At 54.5% G+C, this 13,212-nt stretch overlaps 5 protein-coding genes across 5 annotated transcripts; 3 read left to right on the top strand and 2 right to left on the bottom strand.

Annotated features, from left to right (window-relative positions):
• Window positions 1-629: 629 nt before the first annotated feature.
• On the bottom strand, window positions 630-1,493 carry RHO25_011887 (uncharacterized protein; the record flags this gene model as incomplete). The annotated part of the gene is made up of 1 exon (XM_023603300.2): window positions 630-1,493. The coding sequence occupies one exon, from the start codon at window positions 1,491-1,493 to the stop codon at window positions 630-632; it is 864 nt and encodes a 287-aa protein (XP_023454760.1).
• A 1,602-nt stretch (window positions 1,494-3,095) lies between these two features.
• On the bottom strand, window positions 3,096-4,716 carry RHO25_011886 (uncharacterized protein; the record flags this gene model as incomplete). Its single annotated transcript, XM_023603299.2, has 2 exons — window positions 3,096-4,561; window positions 4,617-4,716. 2 exons carry the CDS (start codon window positions 4,714-4,716, stop codon window positions 3,096-3,098), a joined length of 1,566 nt encoding a protein of 521 aa, XP_023454757.2.
• A 1,975-nt stretch (window positions 4,717-6,691) lies between these two features.
• On the top strand, window positions 6,692-9,559 carry RHO25_011885 (uncharacterized protein; the record flags this gene model as incomplete). The annotated part of the gene is made up of 1 exon (XM_023603298.1): window positions 6,692-9,559. The coding sequence occupies one exon, from the start codon at window positions 6,692-6,694 to the stop codon at window positions 9,557-9,559; it is 2,868 nt and encodes a 955-aa protein (XP_023454758.1).
• Window positions 9,560-10,091: 532 nt separating this feature from the next.
• On the top strand, window positions 10,092-11,930 carry RHO25_011884 (uncharacterized protein; the record flags this gene model as incomplete). The annotated part of the gene is made up of 1 exon (XM_023603297.1): window positions 10,092-11,930. One exon carries the CDS (start codon window positions 10,092-10,094, stop codon window positions 11,928-11,930), a length of 1,839 nt encoding a protein of 612 aa, XP_023454763.1.
• A 380-nt stretch (window positions 11,931-12,310) lies between these two features.
• Window positions 12,311-13,172, top strand: RHO25_011883 (uncharacterized protein; the record flags this gene model as incomplete). The annotated part of the gene is made up of 2 exons (XM_065603460.1): window positions 12,311-12,962; window positions 13,027-13,172. The coding sequence occupies 2 exons, from the start codon at window positions 12,311-12,313 to the stop codon at window positions 13,170-13,172; spliced, it is 798 nt and encodes a 265-aa protein (XP_065459532.1).
• Between the last annotated feature and the right edge of the window lie 40 nt (window positions 13,173-13,212).

Genomic DNA, 13,212 nt, shown 5'->3' with positions numbered 1-13,212 from the left:
CACGTCAGGGATTAGTGCATAGAGTGCGCTACAGCGTGTCAGATGGACGAGGGTCGAAGCACCGCGGTGACGAAACGAGCGGATCATGAACGAGAGCGTCAGCGGGGAACACTTGGGATTGAGTGTTGTCGGAAGAGGAGTCAGGCGAGCTCTTCAGGAATTCCAGGCGATATCACGCACCATCTACACGCATATACATACGGTTGATCTGAAGACAGCGTGCAGTCGTCTTATCCATTACAAGAGATCATGGCCATGCCTTAGACTTGGCCGATCATCAAATCGTACAAACCATACTACTACATCATCACTACGCACACTCTTCTCTCCCCCATCCCCGGAATCGCAACGAGTCTTTTCAATCCGAAGCGATCTTTGCAGCCATAATGCGATGCATCAAGCTCATAGAGGTGCCTCGAATAGAACGTCGACACGCAGCAAACTGGTAAGCCCGGGTCGGAGTTCCAATATTCCAGTCGTACTAATGAGGCAAGGTGTAGTTGAGCATATCGAGCGCTCATTCAGAGCTAGCGATGTTTCTTCAACATTTGTAGTCCATGGCACGCCAACATCCTGCGATGAATCGTGTAGCGAAGCATTCGTGTCGAATGCCGCTGGTGCAGTAGACCTCAATCTTGCGGATAGCAAGCCGAAACCCTCTTCCTCTCTTTCCTCAAAAACTCGACCACATCCTTAAACCCCTCGTAATCATTCTTTTTATCCGACACAGGCCTTCCATTCGCATCCCTCACACACCCGACCCCTTTCCCCAACCTCTTTCCAAAAGGTGCACAAGAATCGAAGTCCACAATTTTGGCATTCCCGCTCGCATCGACGCAGACATTTCCCGGATTGATATCATTATGCGCCAATCCTAGTGAATGCAAATGTTTGAGTCCTGATTGGATCTGCTCCAGTAGAGAATCCTTTTCGTCATCCGAGAGGCCGACAGAAGCATATTCTGCCAAATTGCAATAACACCGTTTGAGGCATAGATGCGTTATACGTTGTGAGTTTTCTTGTAAAACACAGCCGTAGTATTCTACAATACTGGGATGGGGATGTTTTGATAAAAGTTCCAGGATCGCGGCTTCGGAGCGGAGTTGGTCGGCGACGAAAGTTGTACCTGGACGGGTGTCGGAGTAGGTGAATTGGGGCGCTTTGAGGTAGTGGTCTGACATGGAGAAGGCTGGAGCGCGAGTGAAGTCTGGGGGCATGAGGGGGAAGATGTTCGTGTCCGGGACGGGTTCGAGGTATTGGATTACGTCGACGTCGTCCATCTGTGAGATTCGTTGGGGGGATTTTCCGGCGTAGGCGCGGCCGTCGACGAAGGCGGTTATTAGGGTGCATTCGAAGGTGGGTGTGCTGCTGCTGCTGGTGTTGCTGGTGGTATCTTCTTCGGATTCCTCTTCTTCGTTTTCTTCTGGCTCTTCTGATGGTGTCCAGATTTCGCGGAGGGAGAACTGGGAGCCGTCTGCGGTTTCGTAGTCCATGGTGGTAGTGTGGTGTTGTGTCTGATTTCGATGTGGTCTTGTTTCGCGTTTCTGACGTGAAGTAAGTTGAGCGATTGGGTTCTTTCAGTTCAACGGATGGCAGCAACGGTCGGCAAACACAATGGGTGGCCGTTTCCTCTTGATATCATCAGATCAGGAGATCTTCCGTCTGCACACGCAACGCAACGCATGCACGCACGCACTCACTGCATAGCCGTGCCACCTTCCCAAGGAGGAGGTGCTCCACGGCCAAGGATCCTGCAGTGAGGTGGTCATTCGAATTGTCTTATCTAGGTGATGAATGTCTTTGTCGGCATGCCGTGGAACTGCAGACCTGGTAACATCCTGGCCTCCAAGAAGTCCCAGACCACATTCTACGCCATCTATGCCGAGAAACACGCGCATGAAGCCCGAGTTTCATCTCGCTTGTAGGCGCTTTGCTCCATCGACTACTCTATCTGTGCGACACAACGAACCGCACGCCCTTGTCCATTGTACAACATGAAGCTGCCGATCGTTTCGGCCACTACGTAACATACCTGTGCCGAAGAAGTCATGTGTCGAGTTTCAGGAGAGGCTTATATGGCTGGCGGGTTGTGTCCTCCACGCGGGTTTGGCTCTCATGGCAGGCAGCACCGCGGCGGCGCCTTGACATCTTTTCGAACTTCAAGGCTATATAGGCTGAGGAACCTGGCGCCGAGTTCTGTCTGTGAACGAGCGACCGACCTCGTCCGTTAAGCTATGACCTCGATCAGCGCATCACTTACGCCAAAGGACAAGCAGTGTGAACATTTCCGTGCGTGGCTTCCGAAGCCCACTGCAAAGCACGGCCAGAAAGAATCAAGATGATAGAGCATACCAAGATTCGCATTACATCAAAGGTCATTCACACAATAATGCTACGGATCATCGCAAAAATTTCGAAGTACTCCCCGCTTCCCAAACCTGCCGAACCTCGAGGTCGGCGTATATGCAGCCCCGCCCTTTCCGAATAAACGTAAACCAAAAGACCATAAGAGACAAGAACGCCAATGTATCTCTCCAATGCCCTCTCTCCCGAAAGCAAATGTAAGCTCTTTTCCGAGCGTCGTTGTAGAAACCGCCAGCGCCTTCGCTGAATTTTACTCATCATTTCCCCAAGTATTTTTTGCACTCCTTTTCTTTTCGCCTTTTTCCGGCGCATCGCCGACTGATTTCATCCCAAGCGAAGTCAGAACTGAAGTGTTGCAAACCCAATGTCTCTGACCTTCGTGCATCGTCTTCGTCCAGTCGTTGGCGCAGACAATGCCAGTCGCAGCGCAATTAGCACCAGTAAAATGGGAGCAGTTGCATCTCCAGCTTCCAGATTCTGTGCGATAACGATTGGTCAGATTGACCTCAGTCGAAGTTCGAAACATAGCTCCAAATCATACAAAACGCAACGCACGTTCGTTACGCAGCTCAACCTCTGATGTACGCAGTTGCACGTGAAATGCAATTGGTACAATATCTTCCGTGCCAGAGAGGATCGAATTGTTCCAGCGCCGTCTCTCGAGCAGTGCGAACACTGCAGTCAGCGCCGATTAGATATGGCAGAAATTGCATGCGGGTGGGCGAGTAGTACTACTTCGTCGTCCTTCCGCCGCCGATAGCCCCGAAGTTCGCATTCGAGCTGCTCGTCTTGGCTTCGGAGCCGATATCCATGTCGAACAGTTCTTGCTCTTCATCGATTCGCTGGCTGATACTATTGCTGCTGAGGTTGCGATCCATGCTGGCCCGGGCAGAGGTCGACCCATTTGACAAAGTCCTGGACGGCGTTGGAGCCTGTGCTTGAGCGGCGTTGGATGCTGATCTTGCAGCCTCGAGCTTGGTTCTGGCCAATCCTTGGGTAAGCATACTCATGCTCGCTTGCGCATGTCGTCCTGGACTACTGATGCTTGGACTCAGCTCGCCATTCGCGCCGACACCAATGGGATGAGACGTTGGAATAGAGGAATCTCGGAGCGGCGATCCAACGTGACCCAGGCCGTTTTGCATCGCTGCACGAGCGAAGACGCTGTTGTATCGCGAGGGACTCGAGGAGTGTGGGCTGCCCACTTTGCTGTCCGAGGAAGTGCCATGTCCGGAAGGAGTGCGCCGTAACCCGGACGAATCTTCCACATTGCGCGAGACTCTGCGTTGTCGATCCTCTGGAATGAGATCGTGTAGACTGGATGGCAACAACTCCTCCTCTCTGTCGGAATGCCCATCATCATCTCCTTCCCAATCATCAAACGGTGGAGGTGCGAACCCTCCGTAGCTCGTTGCAACCATGCCTCCTCTGGATGCACGTAGACGAGTCGAGTGCAGCGGCCTCTTTGCGAATGACAGCGGTTCATCCGGACCGCTGGGAGGCGACGAACCCATGCTTGCGATCACATTGTCCATGCCTCCATATGCTGAGTTTTGTAATTCCCGCAACGCCAGATTACCCAGCTGTGACTTTCGAGGCAGCGAAGACGGTGGTGAGTCTACGCCGAAGCGAGAGGGCACCGAGGCAGCTAATGCGCCGGAAGGTCCATGGATGGCTGCCCATGAGATACCGTTGCTGTCGAAGCTATTAGGCAGAGGCGCGTCCAGCACAGACAAGCCCTTCTGCTTCGGCGAAGTAGCGAAGTGCTCATTCGCAGGCGGCGAGCCAAATTTCGGTGATGCCGATGTGTAAGTCACGTCAGGATGCTGCATATCGAAGCCATTCTGCGGACCGTAACGATAGTGTTCGAATTCGGGCGGAATCTCCCCTTGTGATCGTTGCTCGAGCCCTTGTGCTTGAAGCGACAAAAGTCCAGGCGGTGGAGGGCCGTACGCGGCGGGCGGTGGCTGCGCGGGGCCGGCGAGATACTGAGGAGGAGGATATCGCTGGTTGACGATCGTGCCGTCTGGTGTGACGTGTAACAGCATGCATTTCCTCCCAAATTTACAACCACCTTTCGCGAAATACTTGCAGGGCGCTGGTCTCGTGGTGGACTCGATGTCGTGTGAGAATGGGCACATCGGCCCCGCTTGGCACTGTCCTTGCAGATAGAACTTGCACGGAACATGCTGAGTATCTGCTGGCCGGTTAGCCAATATCCAGCGCCGACTGTGTATTCCATCTCGACATACTCTTGTTCTTGGGCGGACTGGCGGCCATGCGCTGAGGCATACCGAAACCGCGCTGTCCGCCGCCATTCCCTATCGGTAAGCCATTTCGCTCCGCCTGCATCCTGGCGCGTTGGCTCGGACTGGCGATGACGTCGATCGAACGGCGCGTTCGAGGCTGCGGGCGACGATTCGAGGTCGTGCTCGTGGGGGCAGGCGTGCGCGAGGTGGGTTGGAGGTGTGGTGCGAAGCTGCTCATTTTGAAAGCCGATTTGACTCGTGCTTCACATGCGCATGCGGGGTGTGGTGTGGCGTGGCTGGCGCCGGCCGGCCTCAGTCCCAATCTTCCGCGTCGACCGTTGACCAGTTCGCGAGACAATTCAAAGTCTTGTGCTCGGCGATGCAAAGAGGACCGGAGAATTCGTATTTGTACACGCGCCCTCTGCTACTGATTAGAGGGGGAACGTGGCAGCTGCATGCATCATGATATTATAGCATGCCTATCGCGCCTCAGAATCAATTGACAGCCCGCTCTGACTCGGCGGACAGACCCTTTGCGTGACCGCCAGCGTAGATTTGCTAATCTCGGCGTCGCTTCAAGGCGGCTGAGGACTGACCCTTCAGTGTTTCGGATGCTCTCAACTCCCAGTCTCGACGCGTGAAAGCCTGGACGACATCGAGCAGAGGCAGCGACGGCAGCTGGCCCTACTAATACACATCGGATGCGGTGAGATGTAGTGCTGTCATAGCCACCTGACGAGCTCTCGAAGCTCACAGGGCTATCATCGGACAAATGTCTCAGGTACTCCCTCTCGCACAGAAGGCCCGCGTGGGATGGAGGAGATACTGGAAAGAGGCAGGATGCGCATGGTCAGGTGCCATGTGACCTTGATGGGATAAGGCAGGGCGATAATGATGAGGATAAGCTGACTGATGGAAAGACATCTTCTCCATACACTTGCATATTGTAAAAGGCGGCATGGACATCGGAAGGTGATCAATGGGGTATCCGGTGACTTTGATGAGTTCTGTTCGGCATTGCTGACGCGTGGACGACTCTTTGGTGCGCGCCTGGAGTGACAGAACGATTGCGCACGAAGCCCCTGGCTCCAGGTCTCACAGCAGCAGCATCGACGTGTCACAACGTGACGACCGGGAAACGAGTTCGACCATGCTGGGCGGGCGACATGGCCCTCTCGAGATGCTGATCTGCTTCAGCCTGATGGAAGTGTTCAAGAACAACCAGTGCCTTGGCGTCAGCACAACCAAGCACTCCTCGACTGCATACGCACATCCCGTACAACGATGCAGCAGATTGCGAATGAGCCCGAGCTACTCATCTTCTTCGCGACGTGCGACTTCGCTCTGTGCCGGCGACGTGTTGCCCTTCATGTGCGCACCGTGGCACCGAAGATGGGTCCGGCGATACCATGTGAAATATGAAGTCGCGCTAGGCATTGCACATGCTAGGACTTGTGAGGCGCTGAGATGGCAGCACACTGGAGAAGACATGTAGGTCCACATCAAGTTGACAGGTATATAGATGCCTCAGTCGTGATGCCGTTGCCACAACCCGTTCCTGCCTCGACAAGTCAAGACGTTTGCACTAGCTGCAGGTGAAGCTGGACGCGACTGCACTGCACCTACCGCACTGTCGCGACCGCGTCAACAACAACACGTCCATCTTTGCTTCTCTCCTTACCACCACCTCACGCTCTTTACTGTCTCTTTCGCGGACCGCACTCGTTCATCGCCACTCACCGCAGTCACTCATTCAGACCGGAGGCACTTCCTCGCCATGAAGCCAAAGCTCGTCGCCCTCCTTGCGGCCGCATTTGCGGTCGCTGAAGGCAGGAACTGGAACGCGACAATCGTTGCGAACAGCACTGCTGGGTAAGTACATCTCTTGTTGCCCTGCACTCGACTCCCGCCTCCTCTTGCCTCACGTCTGGATCTCCTGGTCCTCTCGAATCACCCAGGGCACTCGGTCAGACACCGCACCCGTCTCCGTCTCCAGCATGGACAGCATCTCGAATTTTCGTTACACGAGCACACCCTCCCCAAGCATCTTGAACAGCATATGTTCGCCTCCTTTCAATATGGCCAGAGGGAAGAGAGCGCAGAACAAGCGGAAGAGCGCAGCCAAGTCTAGCGAGACATCACAAACCGTGTCACTACAGACGTGGCCGGCAATCAACCTGCAAGACCCTCTGTACGACATTCATGGCCGCAAGGATTCGGTCCTGGAGCAGTTCCCGGAGCAAAGTGTGCAATACGTGCAGACGGCGACGCAAAAACTGGCTGCGAGGGCCGGGACTTGGGCGCAAGCTGTCCACGGAACATTCGCTCTCACAGTACAATGGATCACATCGACCTACTGGTGGAAACGATTTGCACACCGCGGAATAGAGCCGATGATCGTGACCCTCATCTGCTTCACGCTTTGTTTTGGTTCTCTCTGGTTTGTGCTTGATAGCTTACTCAATGCGACTAGGGTGTCTGCCGAATGCTCTGCCAGCACTTCGACAGTCTTCATCCCTTACACGGAAACCATTACCGCCACCGCATACCCTCCAGCGAAATCAGTTGAAGGTGCCGCCATCGTTTCCAGCTCTTCTTCGTCGACATCTTACACCACCGTCTCGACTATCACGACTATCGTGTCTCGCACCACAACCATCACTGTGGAGGAGAGCCCCTCAACTCCACCAGGATTACGTTCGGGAGCGATCACCGTCACTGCTACCGTGTTTACCACGATCCAAGCAGCTCAAGGCTCGACAGCAGCCTCGAGTCTATCTTCTAAAGCCGCTTCGTACACCTTCCAGGTCGTCGGCGGCAGTACAGTGTGGCAGAGCGGGGCATCTCCTTCCAGTGGCGCTTCCCTCAACATAGCCACTTCTTTCGTGACTGTCGTCCCAGTGCCTTTGGCGTCGGCCAGTCCACCACAGATCTCTGCTGCCAGCGAAGATTCTCGAACCAAGCTACTCACAACCTTCACACCACCAGCCTACAGCTCTACGGCCTTTAGTGTCTTGAGCTCGGCATTGACCACCACGTTGACCAGCACCAACTATATCACCCGCTCGTTGTCGAGGGTCTCTCCACCACCGTCTTCTCGCACTGGCTTTACTGGCATCAACAGCGTCGGCTGGAATACCTCCAGCACGCAGACCGCTGCTTCAACAACGGAAGTCGCTAGCACACCGCCGCCGCGCTTCACCAAGTTCACACGCGTGGTCTACTTTGGTCATGACGATATCACAACGTCGACCAGCACCCAGTTAGTGACTGCCACCCTTGGCGAGGTGATCTTGCAGACCATCTCGCCTGCAGTCAACGGCTCCGCATCTACGATGAGCGGTGATCAGCAACCGATTACCATGACCTACACCTTGGGCACCTCCGCTGTCTCGTACAGCACAAGCATTGCATTCCCGACAATGTCGGGACTATCGAGCTCTTCCGCTTCTCGAGCCACCGCCATGAGTATGACGGTGACCCATGGTACTACCGCGGCCACGTCTATCTCTGGCAACACTGGGACGAATCGCGCCACCAGCTCAGCCTCAGATGAATTTCATCAGACTATCGGAGCCGCATCTCGATCAGCTTCCACCACTCTACTTGCGTACACAGCGCACAGCTCCTCCGCAATGTCCACAACCGCTGCTACGGGCGAGAATACAGGCCAGCCAGCCTCCACATCTGCTGCTTCAGCAAGTACGACTTCCATCACGAAGGCTAACAGCACTTCACCGAGCAGCACTGTGATGTCTACTCTTGGATTCTTCTCTGTACTCATATCGTCTGGGAGCACAGCTACAAATCCAGCATCGTCTACATCGACGGGACTTGGCATTTCGGCTACAACGCCCGCTGTCCAAGGATTGACAAGCACCGGGCCCGCTTCGGTGGCCTCCAGCCTGTCTTCTACTGCTACGCCCATCTCGGGTAGCACGCTCTCTTCAACGGATTCCGCTGCCAATCGCGGATCTTTCTCTACCGTCCGTATTTCCGCTGCTACTGCTACTGCTACAGCGTCCACGTGGACGACGACAGCAGTCCCCTCGGCCACCCAATCTGATGCAGTGACGACTGCTCCTGGCTCCTCTACTGGAACTTCCAGCAGCGGAATGGCAACACCATCGAGTGTCTCCAGCAGCACTAGCTTTACCACCAGCACATTTGCAAGCACGTCGTCGCAGCGCTCGCTCAACGCTAGCGCTACCGGCACGATAACCTCGTCAGCTATCAGTCCTGCTTCGACTTGTGGCGAGCAAGGCAACTTCACGATGAACTTCGACGACTTGCCGATGTTCCGTCCTGGTAGTGCTCGACTGATCAAACGCCAGACGACGTCGTGGAACGCCACGAGCTCACCAAACAGTGGCAACGGCACTTCTGACATCACACAACAACCTCCACTCAGCCTTAGGCCATACAAGCACATGCTTTTCAGTGGCGGCTATGTCTATGCACCTCCACCGATCGAGCCCTTCGCCCCAGCCAGTCCACCGAATGTCGCCGTTTTTCTCGCGAATGGCACCGGCCTGAAAGCGGGACCTGCTCCACCAATCTCGAACGATTTAGAGCCTGGGGAGATCGCTGATGGGCCGTATCACGAAGGCAACCCAGCCTTCTTTTTCGACGCTCACAGTGCTGCTTTGGGTTGTGACAGCCAGACTGCGCCTTGCACCATGGAAGTCACAGGCTATACATGGAACAGCACGGTCAAGGACGACGTGCCGACATACTCCAAGAACTTCACTCTGCCAGCGTGCGAGAGCTACCGCAACTGCCAACTGACGACCGTGGAATTCCCCGAGACTTTTCGCAACCTCAGCGGCATACGCATGCGCGCAGTTCGCGGTTCTGAGCCTCGTACATTCTTTGCCGACGACATCAAAGCGCGCTGGGCAGATAGCTCGTGTGATGCAGGCAAGACTCGACAAAACAGTATGTGAGTCAAAAACGCGGTGGGCCGAATAGCAAGTTCAAGCCCAAGAATACAGAGCTTCCGGTAAAGCCGGAGTGCTCAGTCACCGGGTTGACCACATGTCAGAGTAACAAGAGGGCGTAAGCGGTCAAACGTTTTGTGCTGCACGGCCTGACTGTTGAGAAGACGCATTGAATGCAGGTGCGATCTGGCATCGCCTCACACCTCGTAAGTAGTTGATATCATGAAAATTGTTGCCATCTCATCCGTGCGCACTCGCTGCGCGGTGTACTTGATCAAGAATGAGTGCCGCAGGTAGATTGCGATGCTTCCCGTGCAGGACCAACCAGCTCAATCGAATTCGCGATTTTCCCATAGCTCTATGGTACGGTGCGGCCAGACAATCACTATGGGATGCTCCACCCATAAATGTGTGCTTCCACCCTGGCGACACATCTTGCTCTTTCTGCTGCTTTACGGCTATTGCATCATTAGTATATTCATTTGAGCATTACATCGATACTTACACTGCGACAACGAGACGTGATCTCTCCGCGAGCATGGCTCGCGAGAGCAGGCAAATACCGACGGGACGCAATGGCGCTGCAGACCGCTCCGCGCAACGTGCGACAAACGGTCTGCAGAGCGCATCAGTCGCAAGCGACTCGCACAAAGTGAATGGTTATACCACATCAACAGGGGATGCTCAGCTGCCACCAGGTCCGCTATACGACAACCTCCAGCAGTCAGGAGTTGCTGCTGGCAGTCGAGTGCATCCCGAGTCACGGGGGAGCGCGAATCGTCCAAAAGCGAGGGAGTCCACCTTCCCTAGGCTAGCGCGACCGGATCCTTTCGCACCAAAGAGGGAGACCATCACGCGCAACTTTGTCCAGCCACTGATCACGACCAGGCGGCCGGGAGAGTCAAGCGATCCTCCTTCTCCTGGTCCTCGTCGCCGTGCGCCTGCGGACAACGTCACAGAAAGATTTCCGAACTCTACTGTGCGTCGCCCAACAGAGTCGCAAACTCCTATATGGCAGCGCTTGTCGCAACATGGGACAATAGCTTCTTCTGCGAAGGGCAGAGGACAAATTCCTGGGTTTAACGCCGATTTGCAGGCATCGCCTCGCGAGCTGCTCAATGGCGATCTGAATACTCCACGGTCGTCCTTGCTGGGGCCGAGAATCGAGAATGTTGGCGAAGACTTCGACTTGACTATGGAGGGAGCCTCGGGTGGTGATCGGGGGCCAGTGAATGGCGTCAGCAGCATTGACAGGCTGCGCCAGGACTCTGGTGGAGACGTCGAAGGCGCCGCGAGCGCAGACCAGAATTCTCACGATGCAACCGGCCCACAGCTGGAGGGTCCTGCGAACATAAATACGGATGCTCGATCTGAAGAATATGAGATGGAATGGCATGGTGTAGATTGGTGGGAGAATCAAGTGGAGCAGGCTTTTAACCCACCTAGAGTCCAAATGCCAACGCCAGCGCCTGAGGAGACTGCGAGCATTGCGGAGACAGCACCAAGCGTGAATAGAAGGTCTTCGCGGAGAATCGGCACCTCTGCAAGTGCAGAAGACATCCGGACCTTGATCAGTGATGCGGTCAGAACTGCATTCGATCAGCACCAAAATACCACGCCAATACCGTGGTTTACTCCCAGTCTCGACGGAACGTCGTCGTCCCATGCGCCGATGGACCGCGTCAAAAGGCAGCGAACAGACCCTGTTGGACTTAGGTCAAGGACGAAGAGTGTAATTGAGCGACTCCTAGCACCCTTCAAGCTTGGTCGGCTAGCAAAGCCGAGTGAAGTAGCCAAACGTTCTCGAAGAATGAGCACCGGTGGCTTTGGCAAACGACCGGCAATAACACCGGATATGGCCATACCGGGCAGAGAGGTCTTGGGCCGTCCTGTGCTCAGCCACGCCAATAGCTTGCGCCCAGGTCACAATCCAGCCTTGGTGCGGGCCGGTCTTGTCAACGGACAAGGGCAAAGAACGAGACCCCCGAATCCGGTGCGTAGTCGTAGACCATCGTCCCTGTCGGTCATTGGGTCTCCTCTAGAGACATGCGAAGAGGAGGGACTCGAAGAAGGGAGATCTCCAGAGGGTCATATCGAGATGGACGCATATGAGCCGCAGGTCTATGCCAGTCGTGCCGGTTCTGCAGATACGGGTCTCGCTGGCGTTGAGGATGATGTGAGAGTTGCTAGAGCAGAGCAGCTGCGTCAAGCGCATGATGAACTTGAGGCACAGCGTGCAGCGGACATTCGACGGGCTGGATACTCTGGGCGAGGTGACAGAATGCCACGACAAGATCGGGAGCCATCGAGACGCGGAAGGGGTGGTGGCAGAGGACGTGGCAGAGGAACACCGATCAGACGTGGAAGCTGGACGTGAGGTGGAAAGGCTTGAGACGCGATGATGATGATATCTGCTGGGCGTCGTCAACGTGAGCTTATCTTTCTGTGATTTACCTGCTTATGAGACTGGATTCAGCGGTTGGCGCGACGTCTCAATTGATACCATGAAAGAGTTTATTTCCAAAGCTGAACATGAAGTCGTGAAGAAGGACGCGACTTGCAGGGGTCTTGTCACTGTTTTGCCGAGGCCAAGCGGAAGAAGCTGATGAGAGATCAACAACGTCACCTTGACAAGTGCCTCCTCATCACGGCTCGCAATAACAACTAGAGTACGTCTTTGTAAAGTGTAAGACACTTTTCCTTCAAACCAAATCATTCTCAATTCCTCCAGCACCGGAATCGAGCACTTCTTCAAACATGCCACTCACAACCCTCCACCTCATCGCATTGGCACCCAACGCCACAATCCCTCAATACCTCCGCGCTCTCAAATCATACTCTCTCAAACCACTCGTCACATCCAAAGTCGTCCGCTGGATCATCAAGCCCGAAAAGCTCTCCACGCATCTTCTCAATACACACTGGGATCTACTCATCATACTACCCGCTTCCTCACAGATTCCAGACACATACCTCGGCGATGACTGGGTCAACCAACACTGGAGCATTACAGCCGGCGTCCCATCCGCAATCCTGAAAGATTTCCCTCAGAAGAACGACAAATTACTTCATCCTCAGCAAGGCGATGTACCCGAACTCACAGGCTCGCTATCGAAGCCCAAAATGGCGAATTCGAGTCAAGGGTTGGAGTTGAATGATGATGTGTTGTCTTGGAGTCAGTCATTTGAATTGGGACAGAATGGTGCTGTGAGCATGATGAATTTGTTGTCGTTCAAGCCAGGACGGGAAGCGCATGAGAGTTATTTGAAGTATGGAAAGGCGTTTGGGGAGAGTATCGGGAAGAAGAGAGGTGGGAATGCGAAGATTGTGGGGAAAGTTGTGCCGGATCAGAAGACGCATGGTGAGGATAGGTATGGATGGGATGAGATTGCTTTGGCACATTATCCGAGTAAGTATCTCTGAATTGGTCTATGATGCTGTGCTTGGTGTAGAAGGCTGACTTGTCGATTTAGGTATCCGCCATTTTACCGATATGCTGGCGAGTGAAGACTACCAGAAGGTGAACCACGAGTCGAGATTGCCGGCGCTGCGGGATACGTGCATTCTGTGCACGACTGAACTGGATCCGGAGCTGAGCACCGAAAAAGCAAGACTCTGAGTAGGCCATGATTTCAAGCTGTAAATGCAGGTCAGCTGTG

This window comes from Cercospora beticola, chromosome 8 (assembly GCF_033473495.1).
Source record: "Cercospora beticola chromosome 8, complete sequence".
NCBI lineage: Eukaryota > Fungi > Ascomycota > Dothideomycetes > Mycosphaerellales > Mycosphaerellaceae > Cercospora > Cercospora beticola.
The sequence above is the reverse complement of the archived record's forward strand: the minus strand, read 5'-3'. Positions and strand labels throughout refer to the sequence as shown.